General features: G+C 49.6%; 2 protein-coding genes across 4 annotated transcripts; one reads left to right on the forward strand and one right to left on the reverse strand.

Moving 5' to 3' along the window:
• Positions 1-650: 650 nt before the first annotated feature.
• S100A1 (S100 calcium binding protein A1) lies at positions 651-4,707 on the reverse strand. 2 transcript variants are annotated; one of them, NM_001435418.1, is made up of 3 exons: positions 4,647-4,707; positions 2,488-2,640; positions 651-984 (listed from the first exon to the last, which is right to left on the reverse strand). In NM_001435418.1, the coding sequence occupies exons 2-3, from the start codon at positions 2,626-2,628 to the stop codon at positions 841-843; spliced, it is 285 nt and encodes a 94-aa protein (NP_001422347.1). In that variant the 5' UTR covers positions 2,629-2,640; positions 4,647-4,707; the 3' UTR covers positions 651-840. The 2 variants fall into 2 exon arrangements, with proteins under 2 accessions (NP_001422347.1, XP_084876938.1); XM_085020812.1 differs by lacking the exon at positions 4,647-4,707 and adding an exon at positions 3,282-4,043 and having other exon boundaries at positions 653-984.
• Positions 4,708-5,624: 917 nt separating this feature from the next.
• S100A13 (S100 calcium binding protein A13) lies at positions 5,625-18,436 on the forward strand. Of its 2 annotated transcripts, none has more exons than XM_021089810.2 (3): positions 5,625-5,674; positions 6,671-6,859; positions 18,207-18,436. In XM_021089810.2, exons 2-3 carry the CDS (start codon positions 6,707-6,709, stop codon positions 18,348-18,350), a joined length of 297 nt encoding a protein of 98 aa, XP_020945469.2. In that variant the 5' UTR covers positions 5,625-5,674; positions 6,671-6,706; the 3' UTR covers positions 18,351-18,436.
• Positions 18,437-18,703: the final 267 nt, after the last annotated feature.

Genomic DNA, 18,703 nt, shown 5'->3' on the forward strand with positions numbered 1-18,703 from the left:
GCATTGCTGTGAGCTGTGGTGTAGGTTGCAGACGCGGCTCGGATCCAGCGTTGCTGTGGCTCTGGCGTAGGCCAGGTGGCTGCACCTCTGATTCGACCCCTAGCCTGGGAACCTCCATATGCCGTGGGAGCGGCCCAAGAAATAGCAAAAAAAGACCAAAAAAAAAAAAAGGCTCAGATGTTGGAAGAATGAGTGAATGAACATGTCCTCAGTTCCACCTCCACTCTCTTAAAGGCGCATGAGATCCTTTCATTTTCCTTCCTAGCATTTATACGTGTATGTTTAATGGTTTGGCACCCTTTACTGGACTTCACCTATGTGACAGTGAGGGTTGTGTTTGTTTTGCTCACTGCTGTATTCCCAGTTTCCACACAATGTCTAGCACGGGGTAGGTCTTCAGCACATATTCTTCGAAAGTTGAAGGGCAATTTTTCTGGCTTCAAAGCTGAAAAGCTGATGTCTCTGCCACTTCCAGCTGGAACCTTGAGCCTCTACCTTTCTGGGCCTTGAGCATTCCTTAAGTAGGAAGATGTAATGGTTCCTTGATCTTTCTCCAAAATAAGATCCCTCCCCAAATAAAGCAATTTGGGAGTGAACAGCCTTCACTTCCCCACCCATTTCCAAACCCTGAAGGACCAGAGACAGCAGCTGGTGGCTGGTGAGAGAGGAGCCTTTAATGAAAGATGAGTTGCAGGCCTGGCCCACTACTCTTGCGCCCCTGTTGGAGGGTAGGCAAGGGTGAGAAGGTGGGGAGGGAACAGCGGGATGAAGGGGAAGCAGGGTGAAGAGGCAGGTATGGCAGGGTGGAGGGGAAGGGCGCTGCCCAATGGGACCATCTGCTCAACTGTTCTCCCAGAAGAAGTTGTTACAGGCCACTGTGAGGGCAGCCACCAGCACCACGTACTCCTGGAAGTCCACCTCCCCATCTCCATTCTCGTCGAGCTCCTTCATCACCTTGTCCACAGCATCCGCATCCTTCTGGGCCTGTGAAGCGAAGAAATGGTGAGGTAGGTGGACAGGGAGATGAATATCACAGAGTCAGGGGCATGGGACTTGCTTGACTGGAGAGGAGGAGGCAGAGATGAGCAAGAGGGAGAATTATGTCTCATTATGAGACTTTTCTTTTTTTTTTTTTTAGGGCCGCATCCATGGCATATGGAGGTTCCCAGGCTATCGACTGAACTGGAGCTGCAGCTGCCAGCCTTCGCCACAGCCGCAGAAAACGCCACATCTGAGCCGCATCTGTGACCTACAGCTCACTGCAACTCTGGATCCTTAACCCACTGAATGAGGCCAGGGATCGAACCCACATCCTCATGGCTACTAGTTGGGTTTGTTACTGCTGAGCCACAATGGGAACTGCTAATTATGGGACTCTTTCTGCCCTTCTCTAAACTAACAAGACACTTGTGGTTTCCTGTTGCCTACAGATCAGCTCCTTAACAGGGCAGAGTAATAAAAACAATTCCCATATGTTGAGTGCCTACAATGTGACAAGCACTGCACCAGGAGCTTTACAAGTATTGTCTAATTTAATTCTAACACACATAGCATGAACTAGGCTTCATTATTCCCACTCTAGAGAAGAAACAAATTGACAGTTGGTGGTTAAATAACGTGCCCAAAGTCACACAGCAAGAAAGTGGCAGCACCAGAATTTGAATCCCGTTCTCATGAAATCTCAGCGCTGGTACACTTTCGACTGGCTTCTCCTTTTCTGCATCCTTCAGTCAAAACTACCGAGCATGCTTCATCTTCTTTCTCCCATGCCCTTGTTCAGATACTGTACCTGCTCCTAAAATGTCTGCATTTGCCCTAATCTTCCCGTGGAAATCTCTGGCTCAAGTGCCCCCTCTTTGGAGAAGCCATCCCACTTCAGTCCGGTTAATGTTCTCCCGTAGTCATTTCTGGCATCTCTGTTAAGGTCCTGGGTGCTTCCTGAGATTCAAGATTCACTTTCTTTTCTTTTTTCTTTATTATTATTTTTTAAAATTTAGGGCCGAACTTGCGGCACATGGAAATTCCCAGGCTAGGGGTTGAATCATAGCTACAGCTGCTGGCCTCCGTCACAGCCACAGCAACTCAGGATCCGAGCTGTGTTGTCTGTGACCTACACCACAGCTGACGGCAGTGCTGGCTCCTTAACCCATTGAGTGAGGCCAGGGATTGAAACCTGCGTCCTCGAGGTTACTAGGTGGGTTCTTTCCTGCTGAGTCCCAATGGGAACTCCCAAGATTTACCTTCAAGTGTCAGGCTTTCCCTTCTAGACTGTGAGCTTTGTTAATGATGCGTCTACATAGGGCCTAGCACTTAACAGGTCATCAATAAATCTGGGCATTTTGACTTGAACCAGGAGGAGTCGGGTAGCCTGGGAGAGGAAGGAGATGGATGGGCTGAGCTGGGGTGGATGGAGAGATGGCAGGGAGGTGCCCACTTTGTTCCCCCACCCTTCGCCCACTCCACCCTGTACCCCCACCCTGTGCTCACGTCCAGGAAGCCAGAGAGCTCCGTCTGCAGCAGCTCTTTCAGCTCCTTCTTGCTCAGCTTGTACTTGTCCCCCTCCTTGCCCGAGTGGGCGTGGAACACATTGATGAGAGTCTCCATCGCTGTCTCCAGTTCCGAGCCCATCGTGCAGCTCACCTACCCACGTCCCACCATGGAAGTGAGCTTCGGACCATGCCTGGGGTTTTGGGGTCAGGGCGAGGGTCCTACAGCTTGAAGAGCTATGAGGTTGGAGCCCCACCACAATGGATCTTTCCTGAGATGTTACACAAACAGACCTAAGTCTAGACTCCTTCTCTGTGCCCTTCAGTCCACACCCCAGTCAGAGGGAGTCAGGGCTTAGGGCAGCAAGATAGAGCAGCTGGAGCTGGGCTGGCTCTAGAGGCCTGCCATGGACTTTGTGGTGGCTCCTGGCTGCCTGCGCAGACATTGGGGAGGGTAGGGCAGGCAGGCGGGGTGGTCACAGGACCCAGCCTGGCTTCGTCTGGCTCTATTTTTACCCTGGACTTTCCTGCCTAGCACAGCCAAGGTATGCTGTTGGGGATGGTGGGCTGGGCTCCCCGCTATAGCCTTGACTCGGCTGCCCTCCCTGAGCAAGGATCAATCTGGTGCCCTCGGTCGGCCTGGTGGAGAGGATGGCAGTCTGAGTGGGGAGCCCGAGGTTCACGGGGAAGGAGTGTCTCACTGCCCCTGAGTTTCCTGTCAACAGCCTGGGGGCCTCTCCTGGTCCTGCCACTCTGTTCTCCCCTGAACTTGTCACTTTGGCTTCTCTCTGTTACCTCGAGTTGGGTTCCTTGTACTCCTCTGCAGAATCAGCCTTGCCACTGGGAGGTGGTGGTGGGAAGGGAAAGTGGAAAGTGTGACGTTTTCTCTGGAGACAGGGCTCCCCAGGAGGAGGAGAGGACACCTGGGGGATCTTGTCCCTGCTGCTGGCCACTCCCACCCCCAGGCCCAACCCAGTCGATGTGGGGACAGTGGCAGCAGGGAGACTAGGGCTGCTATGTGTTGGGGAAGATAAAGGCTGAGTGCGTGAGATCCTCTGAGTTCAAGGAGTTGGGAGAGAGGAGGGGAAAAATGGAAGGGTCTGTTGAGGAGGGGGGACCGCCAAGCCAGGGGACCTGTTTCCCTTGACCTCGGGACACTCGGCCCCTTCACAGCCTCAGGGGGCAGCTCAGGTGTCTCAGATCAGGTGTCCCCATCCTTCCCTGGGACTGAGGGGCTAGACAATGAGCCCTGATCAGATGACATCCTAGCTCTTCAATGGGGCCCTTGTGAGTGTCACCTGAACTCCGGACATGAGAAGCGGTTGTCACAGAGACATGAGGGAGATGGAACCCAAGCTGGGCTGATAGAGGGGATAAGCGGGATGTGAGGGGGTGGGTGCTGGTGGCTCGGTTATCAGCCCTATCCAGGAGGGGCACCTAGAGATTGCCTGGAGACCTTGAGCAGCCTGGGATTCTGCGTGGGGGCCATTCTGAGAGGATCTTGCAGGGAGGGGCCAGACAGGAAAACAAAGAGAAAGAATGAGGGGAGAGAGGAGTCTGGGAAGATGGGCCAAGAAAGAAGAGGAGGAGGAAGGGGAGGTCACTTGAAGGGAGACGGGAGTGGGAGTCATACCCTAGCCCCCCACCCCACCCCACCCCCGCTTCCTGGTCTCACTTGGTCCATGCTCTGTGCTGCACCCCTGCCCTGCCCCCACTTCCTGAGCTCTTGGCAGGGCTGGGTGGGGTGGTAGAGAGACCAAGGCTGGGGTGGGGCAAGGGGGCTGTTCCATCTGCTTTCTTATTCCTGCGCCACTGGAAGCAAGGAGAGAGCTGGGTCTCCTCCCCGGCACCTGGGAGATGAGGGTGTCTGGGGTGGGCACTTGAGGGCTCTGTGGTAGGTGGGCCCCCCATTCTGGGAGCTCAGTGCCTGGGTTCTGCCCTGGCTTCCTCATTCCCTGAGTTCCCAGATCTCCCTCTGAGCTTCACCTGCCTCCCCTCACCACCTTCCAAACACGGTCTCCCCCAATCCCGAACCCCTTCCAGACCCTCAGTGCACCGCGGTACTGCCCCCCTCCCCCAACTCTCGGAGCCGTCCTGAAGTCCCCCTGCCCCCAGGCTGGCCAAGGACTGGCACTAACACAAATGGGGCAAGGTACTCACGGTCAGCCTAGGTGTATTGGGAGCAGGTTCCGGACAGACGGCCGAGGCTGCAAATGTGGCTACCAGAGCTATGCAGGGAGACCTGTCTTCAGTCGTCCAACCCACCCCCCACCGGCTCCACCCCTTCACGGACAGACACCCAGTGGGGCAAGGGGCCAGGAGTGGACAGAGGCGCCCTCTGTCTCCTGGGCTGGAACAGGCTGCCTTGTGTCCTCTTCTCCAGCCCCCGTTGCCTCCCCCAACATCGGGCCCCAAAAGGGGGAAAGGTCCTGGGACGAAGGCACACTGAGAGGCGGCTCTGTCCCCACCCCCACCCCGCAGTACTGCGTGTGCTGCTAGGCCCGGAACAGGTGCGTGCACCTGGCTGAGGGGGCTCAGTGAGGGGACTTCTCGGTGAATAATTTAGTCTTGAGAGTCTCCCTGAGGGGTTTCAGCCTGAGACCACTCCCCCCCCCGCCCCCGCCCCAGGGATTTCAATGCAAGGTCTCCTCAAGGGGGTCTCAGCCTAGATCCCTTTCTGTTTGTGGGGTCTCAGTCTGGGATCCTCTGTGGGGGTCTTGGGCTGCAGGATCCTTGGGGGGATCTCATTCTGAGGGGCCGTCTGTGGTGTTTCTTAGATGGGACCTCTAGGAGCTGAGCTCACTCAGTTGATTCTTTCAATGTGCATGGCCTCCCCCAGTGCCCACCTTACACACTCCTGATTAGAGAGGTGCGTGTGTGCAGGCTCCCAATGTTGGGAGGGATGGGCCCCCAGGATGCCTGCTGAGTGGGATCTGGCCAGGCAGCTCCTTCCCCTCACAAAGTGGAGGCTATTGTGGGCTGGGTGGGGACGGGAAGGGGCGCAGGGTTCCTGGATTGATTGCTTTGGGGTGGGGGGAGCGTGATTGGGCTGTCTCCTCTCTTCAGAATTCACGACGATGGAAACTTGACACCTCCCGGCTTGGGAGGGGCTCTTTTCTTCCTCTCCCGGAAGCTTATAAACCTCAGCCCTAGGGCTCTTGCCCGCTGCACCCCATCTCCTTACCCCGGTGAGTCGCATCTCCTAACCCCGGAGGGATCCTGGGGAGCCTCCCCGCACCCCGAGCTCCCAGGTCCCTCCCCTGGAGCCGGCTCTGATAGGGATTCCGGAAATGACTTTGGGAGTTCCAACGAGAGTCCTTGCACAGGGGAGTGGGTAGGCGGGAAGAGGGACGATGCGTGGGCATGTCCCCTATCCCCAGCTGTCTCTCCTCCCCACTCCCCTTCCGCGGTCCCCTCCTCCCCTTCTCCGTGAGTGCCAAGCCCCTTCTGGGCGAGGGCAGTCAGTGGAGCCGCAGCCAGGACTGCTGTCGCCATCCGGGAAACCGGGCGGGGAGGGCTGTGGAGTCCTGGGCTCAGCTGCTCCCGAGGGGGGGTGGGGGAGGGAAGGTGCGGGTGGGGCCACAGAGAGGCCGGGTCTGTCCAGACAGAGCCAGCCCTGGCCACAGCTGGGCATTTGCCAGACCCTGGGCTTCTTGCTGGGAAGAGCAGCCAGTGTGTGTGGGCGTGCACAGTGCAGGCGGGTGGACACCCAGGCCCTTGCACAAACAAGCTTTGGAGACAAACAACCCCGTGACCCTTTGAGGCGGCTGAAACTCTCAGAAAGGGCCCTTGGGACTGAATCCCACCAAAGGGCCACCAGACTGAGAGGACTCCAAAGAAGGACCCCAGACCTCAAGCCTCCTCCAGGACAGAGGGGTCTCCTGATCGAGGGACCACTACCCAGGGCTTCCTGAGACATAGACACTTCCAAAGCACCCCCAGACTGCGACACCTAGAGAGGAAGGGGTTTCTGGAAGTGAAGTTCCTTCCTACACCTCCACTGAGGTACTGTCCCCTGGTCCCCTGCCCCAAGCGCCATCCCTGCATCCTGTTCCCTCCCTCCTTTCTCTTGAAGCTTCCTCCAGCCAGACAGCCTGAGGGGGCAACGCCAGGGGTCAGGGACGCTCTGGGCTGTCCTGACTCCGCCTTTCTCTCCTTCCTCCTTCCTCCTTCCTGCATGTCAGCCCTGTGAGGACAGCAGCTCCAGCTCCAGGGTCCCGATGGCAGCTGAGCCACTGACTGAGCTGGAGATGGCCATTGAGACTGTGGTCACCACCTTCTTCAACTTTGCAGGGCGCGAGGGGAGGAAGGGCAGCCTCAGCATCAATGAGTTTAAGGAACTGGTCACTCAGCAGTTGCCTTACCTGCTCAAGGTAGGTGGAATCTCTGGGCCTGAGATTTTGAGAGTCAGTGACTGTGGGACACTGTGTATATGTCAGGTTGTTACTGGGCACTATAAGGTGACCACAGCTGCGTTGTGGACAAAGGTGTGGTGACTGCGTGTGTAAATGGCTCTGGGTGTCCTTGCCTGGTGTGTGTGTATAACTAGGTAACGCTATGTCTGTGTGAGTGCAAGCGGCTTATTGGGCTTGGTGCTCCCATTGCATGATGCTCTGGGGTTCTTATTGTTTCTGCCCTGTGTCTCTCTGGTTTCATTTCCCCAACGCAGGCCTGGACCCAGAGCTGGATTTTGGGAAATTCATAGACCATCAGAGGTAGAAGGAGGCCAAGAGAAAACAGTCTGGATTCCTCACTTGCTGTGTATAGAAACTGAGGCCCAGCTGTGGGAAAGGGTTCATCAAAAATAGGAACACAGCCAAATTCACAGAGTCCTAGAATCTCAATGTAGGAGGTTCCTGTAAGGTTCTGTGACTCCCTGCCCTCTTTGGGCATCCCCTCAATAATGCACCTGATAGGGTCATTCTTTCTCTCCTACTCACAGGATGCAGGAAGGGTTTACATCTGAGCTGGCACATCATCCTAGGCTGTTAACAGTTACTTTTACATCCTTGCTGAAATTTTACAGGCACATAAAACATGTGAATATGGATTTTTTCTCTTTTTTCTTTTGCTTTTTAGGGCAGCATATGGATGTTCCCAGGCTAGGAGTCAAATAGGAGCTGCAACTGCCAGCCTGCGCCACAGCCACAGCCCACGCCAGATCCGAGCTTCGTCTGCGGCCTCCACCACAGCTCACGGTAACTCTGGATCCTTAACCCACTGACCCAGGCCAGGGACCGAACCTGCATCCTCATGGTTGCTTACTAGTCGGGTTTGTTACCGCTGAGTCACAATGGGAACTCCTGAGTATGGATTTTTAAAAAACCACAAACCGAGTCTCTGAAATTCATAATCTGTCACCTGCAATATCTATATCCGTAGACTTTTCTCTTCCTCTTCTCACTGGAAACTTCAGGCTCTTCCCTGAAAGTACAGCCTTCCCTGTAGCTCTCTCAAATAATGACTGATTTTTCTTCCGAATCCAACTCCCTCTGGGCCTGGAATTGCAAGTAGTGATCTCTTTGCTTTTTTTTTTGGGCGGGGGGAGGGGGGAGGTTGTCCTTTTATGGCCACATCCGCAGCATACGGAAGGTCCCAGTTCAGGGATCAAATCGGAGCTGTAGCTGCCGGCCTACACCACAGCCACAGCAACACCAGATCCAGGCCACGTCTTCGACCTACACCACAGCTCACAGCAATGCTGGATCCTTAACCCACTGAGCAAGGTCAGGGATCACGGTTCCTGGTCAGATTTGTTTCCGCTGCGCCATGACGGGAACTTCGTCTTTGCTTTTCATTGCTACTTCCAGATCTTAGTTTCCTCTTCTTCTTGAGATGCCCAACCCACCCTTCTTATTCCACACCTTATAGCTCTTCAGCTCCTGGCTTACTGTTCTCCTTCTCATCACTGCCCCTGGCATTACCCAGACAACCCAGCCAACAACACCCGGGCCTTTCCATTTCTTGAACTACTTACTTTGAAAGATTCTGTCTTCCTGTGTCTCCGAATCTTCCACCTTCACCCCACCACCCCGTCCATTCTTTAGATCATGTCGTCACCTCAGAATCTCGATTTTAGGACTAACTTTCTCTGTCTACCACCTCTTGTCATTCCAATTCTGTCCCTCTATCTCATTCTTTTTCTCCTTCTAGGGCCACACCTGTGCATGTGGAAGTTTCTGGGCCAGGGATGGCCTACACCACAGCCACAGCAGCACCGGATCTGAGCCACATCTGTGACCTATGCTGAATTTGTGGCAACGATGCATCCTTCACCCACTGAGCAAGGGCAGGGATCGAACCCCCATCCTCCTGGATACTAGATGGATTCTTAACCCACTGAGTCACAGCGGGACCTCCTTCACTGGGACCTTCAGTCTCTTGACCTCATCACTTTGTCATCTTTCTTTCTTTTTCTTTCTTTCTTTCTTTTTTTTTTTTTTGTCTTTTTGCCTTTTCTAGGGCCACTTCCGTGGCATATGGAGGTTCCCAGGCTAGGGGTCCAATCGGAGCTGCAGCCACCGGCCTACGCCAGAGCCACAGCAACTAGGGATCCAAGCTGCGTCTGAGACCTACACCACAGCTCACGGCAACGCCAGATTCTTAACCCCACTGAGCAAGGTCAGGGATCGAACCTGCAACCTCATGGTTCCTAGTCGGATTCATTAACCACTGCGCCACAACGGGAACTCCGTACTTTTTCATCTTTCATCACATTCCTTTTACTCAGCTGGGTTCTAAGGCTCACCGCTAGTGTCCCTCCTCAGCTCCCTTGATCCTCTTGTGCTCTATCCTAGATATTTGGCAAAATCCCAACCCAAGTTACATCCATTAACTTGCTGGTGAAACCCACCATTCTGTGTCCGCCCTCGCGCCGCTGAATCTGGTTGAAGAAAAATGCACTGCCATGTTGACTTGTCTCACTTTAAATGCATAACCACAAATCCCAGCGGGACCCTTAGCCCTGCCTGGTGATTCCACTACATTTCCCTCGTTGATTCATTTATCATTGAATGATTCATTTATTCATTTTTCTAGTCGCCCTCTTGCTGAGAAATTTTCTCACTGAGAAAATAAGAGCCATCAAGAAACTTCTGTGTGCCTCCTCCCACAAATCTACCAACTGATTGGCACATTCTCTGGCTTCCTTCCTGTGAGCAGGAATGTCCGTCTCAGCTGCTGAGATCAGCCCCTCTCCTGGTGCATTGGATCCCATCCTTTCTCACCTACTCGCAGATGTTACTCTTGGAGTTCTCTTGTGGTGAGGTGGATTAAAGATCGGAAGTGGTCACTGCAACAGCTTGGGTTGCTGCTGTGGTGTGGGTTCGATCCCTGGCTCAGGATCTTCTGTATGCCATGGGCACGGCCAAAAAAAAGACATTGCTCTTTCAATTCTTCCCCTTCTGTCTTTCATCATCAAAATTTCCCTCTCTACTGGATTGTTCTTTTTTCTTTTTTTTTTTTTTTTTTTTTGTCTTCTTGCTATTTCTTGGGCCGCTCCCTCGGCATATGGAGGGTCCCAGACTAGGGGTCCAGTCAAAGCTGTAGCCACCGGCCTACGCCAGAGCCACAGCAACACCAGATCCGAGCCACGTCTGCAACCTACACCACAGCTCACGACAACACCGGATCGTTAACCCACTGAGCAAGGGCAGGGACTGAACCCCCGAAATCTCATGGTTCCTAGTTGGATTCGTTAACCACTGTGCCACCACGGGAACTTCTCTACTGGATTGTTCTGATCAGTTTACAAATATGCTGTACTATCTCTCATCTTAAAAAAAAAAAAAGAGAGAGAAGAGAACCTCTCCTGGCCCTATAACTCCCTCCAGCTATGGCTTATATCTCGGTTCCTCTTTTTAGTAAAAATCCTGGAAAGCAGTGAGAGTTGTCTTTTTGCTTTTTATGGCCGCACCCGTGGCATCTGGAAGTTCCCAGGCTAGGGGTCGAATCAGAGCTACAGCTGCCAGCCTACACCACAGCCACAGCAGGATCCAAGCCACGTCTGCGACCTACACCACAGCTCACGGCAACGCCAGATCCTTAACCCACTGAGAGGGGCTGGGGATCAAACCCACAGCCTCACGGGTCCTAGTTGGGTTCGTTAACCACTGAGCCACGGAGGGAGCTCCCAGTGAAAGTTTTTTTATATCAACTGTCTCTGCTTTTCCTCTCCTGGTTCAGAATGCTCCTCCTCCAGGTATCTGTTGGGCTTATTCCTCGTTTGACTCACATTTCTGCTCAGGTGGCCAATCCTCAGCATGACCTTCCTTCACCACTGAGGACAGAGATCTCCTTGTGCTCTGTTCCTTTACCCCGGGGCTAGTTTCTTTCAGAGCACTTTCTTCACACCTTCGCCTCCATTACATAATTATATGTTACCAAGAAGTTATTTATACCATCTGTATACTAACTGTAACATTTAATTTCCTTCCTTTCCATGTAGGAAACATTCTTTTTCCATGAAGGAAAGGCATCTGCTCACTGTTTCATCTCCAGCACCTAGAGGAGTGTCTGACTCCTAGTAGATGCTCAATAAAATACTGAGGAACTGAGTGAGACAGTAAAAAAAGTTTTATAAAAAAGTAAAAATTGTTGACAGTGAATGAATAAAGGCATAGTACCTACTGTTCTACAATAGCTTTTTAAAACTATAACACTGCATATAGACTATTTTCCCATTAAAAATGATACACCGGAGTTCCTGTTGTGGCTCAGTGGTTAAGGAATTTGACCTGTATCCATGAGGATGCAGGTTCGATCCTTAGTTCAGTGGGTTGAGGATCCGGTGTTGCTGTGAGCTGTGGTGTAGGCCGGCAGCTACAGCTCTGTTTTGACCCCTAGCCTGGGAACCTCCATATGCAGGCCCTAAAAAACCAAACCAAAACAAAACAAAAGATACACTGTATTCTAATTTGTAGCTTAACAAATTTATGTAGCTAATCCTCTATTGAGGGACATTTCTTTTATGTCCACTTTTCCTTTTTGCAAAAGTTCTTGTTTATATTACGTTTATATACTTGAGGGAAAATATTTGTAGGGTAAATGTCAGGCAGTAGAAATATTAGGTCAAAGACTGTTTGTTCTTAATTTTTATTGATATTATTAGTTTGCTTCCCAACAAGGTTGTACTGGTTTTCACGGCTACCAGCAGTGCATTCAGCTGCCTGTTTCCCCAAAATGAGTCTTACCAACCTTTTTTTTCCCTCCCCATGCTGGTGGCATGTGGAAGTTCCCAGGCAGGGACTGAACCCCAGCCACAGCAGCGACTCAAACTGATGCAGTGACAATGCTGGCTCCTTTACTTGCCGCGCCACAAGAGAACTCCCTCAAGCTTAATTTTTGCCAATCTAATATGTAGAAATAGTATTTCGTTCTGATTTATACTTCTTTAATTCTGAATGAAATAGAACATTAAATTTTTTTTTTTTTTGTCGTGCCCTCAGCATGTGGAAGTTCCCTGGCAAGCGATTGAACCTAAGTCACGCTGTAACCAGAGCCACAGCAGGAATAATGCCAGATCCTTAACCTACTGAGCCACAAGGGAACTCCAAAAACCATATATATGCTTTTTAGAGCCACACCTGTGGCACATGAAAGTTTCCAGGCTAGGAGGAGATTCAGAGCTGCAGCCGCTGACCTATGCCGCAGCCAAAGTAATGCAGAATCCTTAATCCACTGAGCGAGGCCAGGGATTGACCCAGGCCCTCATGGATACTAGTCGGGTTTGTTCGGCTGAGCCACAACAGAACTCCTCCAAAAAATATTTTTTGATAGACATGTATATTGCTTTTTCTGTGAACGGCTTGTTTCTTTCTTTTATTGAAGTTTTTCTTTTCATATTGATAGCTCTTTATAGCGTAACGAAATCAACCTTTGTCTGTTATGGGCACTGTAATCTTTTCCGCCTAATTTGCCCTTTGTCCTTTGATTTATTTATGGTAGTTTTTGCCATTCAGAGTGTAAAAAAATTTTATACAGTCAGATTTATCAAACTTTTCCTGAATAGCTTCTGTGTTTTATGCCATGCTTAGAAAGGTCTTCCCAGTTTAAGTCATTAAAAAACCCCAGACTTTATTTTATCATTACATTTTTCTTACTGGTGTTAAATATCCCACTTATTATTGATTCAATTCCCATGTATATTTTGAGTCTCTTTGTTCTCTTTCATTGATCTGTTTATTATTTATTTAGAAGCAATCTCATTTAATTATTGTAGTTTTAGAATATGCTTTTTTGCTGTAGAGTTGGTTCCCCCTCATTGCTGTTTTTCAGAATTTTACTGGTGGGTGCCACATGTTTATTTTTCAAGAAGAATTTTAGTAACATTTAATCATATTAAAAACAATCTGGAGTTCCTGCGGTGGCGCAGCAGGATTGGCGGTGTCTCTGCAGCACTAGGATGCAGGTTCAGTCCCTGCCCAGCACAGTGGGTTAAAGGATCTGGCATTGCTGCAGCTGCAGCATAGGTTATAACTGTGGCACAGATCTGATCCCTGGCCCTGTAACTTCATATGCTGTGAGACAGCCAAAAAATAAGAGAACAGAAAAAAAAAAAAAAAGAATCCTGTAGATATTTTAATTCGGATCTTATAAAAATGCTATTTGAGGGAAAATTGACATCTTTTTTTTTGTTTGTTTGTTTGCTTTTTAGGGTTGCACCCTCAGCATATGGAAGTTCCTAGGCTAGGGGTCTGATCTGAGCTACAGCTGCCGGCCTCTACCACAGTCATAGCCACGCAGGATCTGAGCCACATCTGCGACCAACACCACAGCTCATGGCGAAACCAGATCCTTAACCCACTGAGCAAGGCCAGGGATCGAACCCCCAACCTCATGGTTCCTAGTCAGATTTGTTTCCTCTGTGTCACGAAGGGAACTCCTTGACATCTTTATATTATTGTCTTTCATCTCTAAAAAAAAAAAGCATGCTTTTCTCTTCTTTTCTTTCTTTCTTTTTTTGCTTTTTAGGGATGCACCCAGGGCATATGGAAGATCCCAGGCTAGGGGTCAAATTGGACCTGAAGCTGCAGGCCTATACCACAGCCATAGCAATGCATGATCTGAGTCTCGTCTGTGACCTACACCATGGCTCACGGAAATGCCAGATCCTTAACCCACTGAGTGAGGCCAGGGATCGAAGCCAAATCCTCATGGATGCTAGTTGGGTTCGTTATGGCTGAGCCACAGTGGGAACTCCTGTTTTTCTATTTATGCATGTATCCTTCAATTTAGCTATCTTCACAAAAGCTTAATAGCTTTCTACATTTGTTCCTGAGTGCTTTATTTTTTACTATTTTATTTAAAAAACATTTTTGGCTGTCCTGGGGCATATGAAGTTCCTATGCTGCCACTGCAGCAACACCAGATCCTTTAACCCACTGCACCAGGCAGAGATCGCACCTGGATCCTGGTGCTGTAGAGACACCACTGATCCCATTGTACCACAGTGGGAACTCCTGTTTTTTTTTTTCACTACTTTAAGGATCTTTCACATTCTATATTTTGAGCTGGCATTAGTTTTTGTGTATTAATATTGTCACCAGGACTTCCTGTTTTGGCTCAGTGGGTAACAAACCCAACTAGTATCCATGAGGATGTGGCTTCAATCCCTGGCCTTGCCCAGTGTGTTTTAAGTTTCTAGCTTGTCATCCTTGGTTGGTTATTTAATCTTTCCGAGGATCGATTTCTCATTGGTGAAAAGGACTCATAATACTACTGCCCTTGTTGGACCGGTCTTGCATTTATTCAATCAATATTTATTGAGTGCCTGCTCTGTCCTGTTCTGACACCGTCCCAGGCTTTGCGTCATATTGGTGAACAAGCCTCTGCTCTGTGCCAGGCACTGTCCCAGGCAGAGGGATTATGGTGATGAACAAGATGGACAAGTTCCCTCTGCTCCTGGAGCCTTTCATTCTAGCAGATTATGACGAGTAAATGATGTGAAGTATATAACATGCTCAGCATAAAGCTCAGAACACTCAGCAGTATTAAGTGCTTACACTTGTGGAAATGTCAGTCATTACCACTCTTTTGTTTTTTTCTAGATATACAATGTTATAATTGCTAGTCTAATAAGAGGTGAATTTGCCTCTTTTTTTCTTTTCTCTTTTTTTTGCTGATATTTTTTATTATTTTATTTTATTTTATTTTTTATTGTTATTTCCCCAATATAATTTTTTTTTCTACTGTATAGCATGGGGACCCAGTTATACCTACATGCATACATTCTTTTTTCTCATGTTATCATGCTCCATCCTAAGGGACGAGCATAGTTCCCAGTGCTACACAGCAGGATCTCATTGCTAATCCATCCCGAAAGCAATTGTTTGCATCTATTAACCCGAAGCTCCCAATCCATCCCACTCCCCCCCCCCTCCCCCTAGGCAACCACAAGTCTGTTCTCCAAGTCCATGATTTTCTTTTCTGTGGAAAGGTTCATTTGTGCCGTATATTAGATTCCAGATATAAGTGATATCATATGGTATTTGTCTTTGTCTTTCTGATTTACTTCACTCAGTATGAAAGTCTCTAGTTCCATCCATGTTGCTGCAAATGGCATTATTTTGTTCTTTTTTATGGCTGAGTAGTATTCCATCATGTATATATACCATGTCTTCCTAAACCAATCATCTGTCGATGGACATCTGGGTTGTTTCCATGTCTTGGCTATTGTGAATAGTGCTGCAGTGAACATGTGGGCGCATGTGTCTTTTTTTTTTTTTTTTTTGTCTGTTGTTGTTGCTATTTCTTGGGCCGCTCCCGCTCCCGAGGCATATGGAGGTTCCCAGGCTAGGGGTTGAATCGGAGCTGTAGCCACCGGCCTACGCCAGAGCCACAGCAACGCGGGATCCGAGCCGCATCTGCAACCTACACCACAGCTCACGGCAACGCTGGAACCTTGACCCACTGAGCAAGGGCAGGGACCAAACCCGCAACCTCATGTTTCCTAGTCGGATTCGTTAACCACTGCGCCACGACGGGAACTCCGCATGTGTCTTTTTTAAGGAAAGTTTTATCTAGTTATATGCCCAAGAGTGGGGTTGCTGGATCATATGGTAGTTCTATGTATGGTTTTCCAAGGTACCTCCATACTGTTCTCCATAGTGGTTGTACCAGCTTACATTCCTACCAACAGTGCAGGAGGGTTCCCTTTTCTCCATACCCCCTCCAGCATTTTTTTTTTGTGGACTTATGAATGATGGCCATTCTGACTGGAGTGAGGTGGTATCTCATGGTAGTTTTGATTTGCATTTCTCTAATAATCAGGGATGTTGAGCATTTTTTCATGTGCTTGTTGGCCATCTGTATATCTTCCTTGGAGAAATGTCTATTCAGGTCTTTTGCCCATTTTTTAATTGGGTTGTTGGCTTTTTTGCTGTTGAGTTGTATAAGTTGCTTGTATATTTTAGAGATTAAGCCCTTGTTGGTCGCATCATTTGGAAGTATTTTCTCCCATTCTGTAAGTTGTCTTTTTGTTTTCTTTTTGGTTTCCTTTGCTATGCAAAAGCTTGTCAGTTTGATTAGGTCCCATTGGTTTATTTATTTATTTTTTTTTATTTTTATTTTTTTTGTCTTTTGTCTTTTGTTGTTGTTGTTGTTGCTACTTCTTGGGCTGCTCCCGCGGCATATGGAGGTTCCCAGGCTAGGGGTCGAATCAGAGCTGTAGCCACCGGCCTACGCCAGAGCCACAGCAACTCGGGATCCGAGCCGCGTCTGCAACCTACACCACAGCTCACGGCAACGCCGGATCATTAACCCACTGAGCAAGGGCAGGGACCGAACCCGCAACCTCATGGTTCCTAGTCAGATTCGTTAACCACTGCGCCACGACGGGAACTCCAGCCATTGGTTTATTTTTGCTTTTACTTCTGTTGCTTTGGGAGACTGATCTGAGAAAACATTTGTAAGGTTGATGTCAGAGAATGTTTTGCCTATGTTCTCTTCCAGGAGTTTGATGGTATCTTGTCTTTTATTTAAGTCTTTAAGCCATTTTGAGTTTATTTTCGTGCATGGTGTGAGGGTGTGTTCTAGTTTCATTGATTTGCATGAGCTGTCCAGGTTTCCCAGCAATACTTACTGAAAAGACTGTCTTTTTCTCATTTTATGTTCTTGCCTCCTTTGTCAAAGATTAATTGACCATAGGTGTCTGGGTTTATTTCTGGGTTCTCTATTCTGTTCCATTGGCCTGTGTGTCTGTTTTGGTACAGTACCACATGGCCTGGATGAATGTAGCTTTGTAACATTGCCCGAAGTCTGAAAGAGTTATGCCTCCTGCTTGGTTTTTATTCCTCAGAATTGCTTTGGCAATTCTGGGTTCTTTTTCTTGTTAAGGCTATACCTGTTGCATATGGAAGCTCCCAGGTCAGGGGTTGAATCGGAGCTGCAGCTGCTGGCCTACACCACAGCCAAAGCAATGTGGGATCTGAGCCCCATCTGCCACCTACACCACAGCTCACGGCAGCACTGGATCCTTAAGCCACTGAGTGAGGCCAGGGATCGAACCCACATCCTCATGGCCACTATGTTGGGTTCTTAACCCACTGAGCCATGACAGGAACTTTGAACTTGTCCCAGCACTTTGACAGTTTATTTCTTTCTCTTGCCTAATTGTATATTTTCCCCCCTCCCTCTCTATATAATGTTATTCTGGGCATCTTTGCCTTCCATTGGCAATGCTCATAGTAGCTTATAATTCAGCATGATTGTGGCTTTTAACAAGTCTTGTTTAGTTCTATGAATTAGCTTTGTGCCATCTATTGATTTGGCAAGGCTCCTCCACCTCCATCCAAATATTGATTCAAATATTGAGCATCAACTCTGCCTGAGGCACCCTTGTCTGATTTGACCTGGATCCATTGTTCAGTTTGGTTTGGTTATTTATCTGACAACAAATCCTTTGATCATGATGGTCCAGCTTAGACTATCCTTTGATGTCACAGGTCTGCTGGGAGAGATTTTGTCAAGGGCCCCATGGGACACCGGACACCCCGTGTCCTTGCCATTCCCCCCATTTACCAGGCTAGTGACCCCACTGGGGAAATGAGATGACATGAGGGTTATGCGCATGGGCAGCCAAATCCTGTGACCTTCTTTAGCTTTCCGCGTGGGAGGAGGGTGGCCTGAGAAGGCTCTGAGTGTGGTCAGAGTGAGTCTGTGCCTGCAGGGGTTCCCCGAGTGTCCTTGGGCTTATCCCAGTGCTGTGCCGGAGCCCGCCCGTGCCTGCAGGTGAAGGCATATTGTGTGCATCTCTTTCTGCTCTGCCTTCAATGACATCATGCCTGTGGTTCATAATCCACCACAGTGGGAGTCTATAGACCACAGCAGACACTATACCTGGATTTCTCACCTCCCTCCTTGGCGTCTGCTTGTAGTTGGGCACCAAAGTTTGGGGCTGTAGCTTCATCCTGGACGTGGGGGGTGGGTCCTAGCACTCTCTGAGGGAAGGGAATGGTGACTGGGGATTCTTCCCTCTCTCCACGTCTTAAGAACACTCTGTTTGTTTTGGTTTTTTTCTTCTTTGTCTGCCCCGCAGCACGTAGAGTTCCTGGGCCAGGGGTCAGATCTGAGTCGCATGTGTGACCTACACCACACCTGCCGCTGTGCTGGATCCTTTAACCCACTGTGCTGGGGTCCCAGCCCTGCCGATCCTGTTGTGCCACAGCGGGAACTCCAGAACGCTTGTTTCTAACCCCACGCTTCCCTGCGGTGTCTCCTCAGGATGTGGGCTCCTTAGATGAGAAGATGAAGAGTTTGGATGTGAATCAGGACTCAGAGCTCAAGTTCAATGAGTACTGGAGACTGATTGGGGAGCTGGCCAAGGAGATCAGGAAGGAGAAGGCCCTGGGAATCCAGAAGAAGTGAAGCTGACTGGCTGGGATGGGGGGCAGGATTGGTGGGGCTGGGCGGAACCCTACTTCCCCCAAATAAAGCTTCCTCCTTGAGACCCAGATGTTTCTTACACCCACCCTGATTTCTTCTCTGGACACCAGGGGGTGGGAAAGCTCTGCCCTGACCTGAGGGTGGGTCCAACAATTATGAGCTCCTGGAGGACCAGGAATGTTATTCATCTTCGAATATTCTGTAGCATCAGGTCTTATACAGGGTAGATGATGCTCAATGAATAAATAGTTGATGAATGAATATATGAAAGGTGGAGGCAGATCTCTAGGGAAAGCGAGGTGACTCATATCCCCCCAAGTGCTCAGGGGCTTAGT

Source organism: Sus scrofa, chromosome 4, assembly GCF_054392235.1.
Source record: "Sus scrofa isolate SSC_HxYL_T2T_F1_AM1 chromosome 4, Sscrofa_HxYL_maternal_Yorkshire_Landrace_v2.0, whole genome shotgun sequence".
NCBI lineage: Eukaryota > Metazoa > Chordata > Mammalia > Artiodactyla > Suidae > Sus > Sus scrofa.

Excerpts from the sequence above, each read along its gene's own strand:
- S100A13 (XM_021089810.2), top strand. The coding sequence starts at position 6,707 with ATGGCAGCTGAGCCACTGACTGAGCTGGAGATGGCCATTGAGACTGTG. Across the intron at positions 6,860-18,206 it reads AGTTGCCTTACCTGCTCAAG|GATGTGGGCTCCTTAGATGA; the intron begins GTAGGTGGAATC and ends GTGTCTCCTCAG.
- S100A1 (NM_001435418.1), bottom strand. The coding sequence starts at position 2,628 with ATGGGCTCGGAACTGGAGACAGCGATGGAGACTCTCATCAATGTGTTC. Across the intron at positions 985-2,487 it reads AGCTCTCTGGCTTCCTGGAC|GCCCAGAAGGATGCGGATGC; the intron begins GTGAGCACAGGG and ends TTCGCTTCACAG.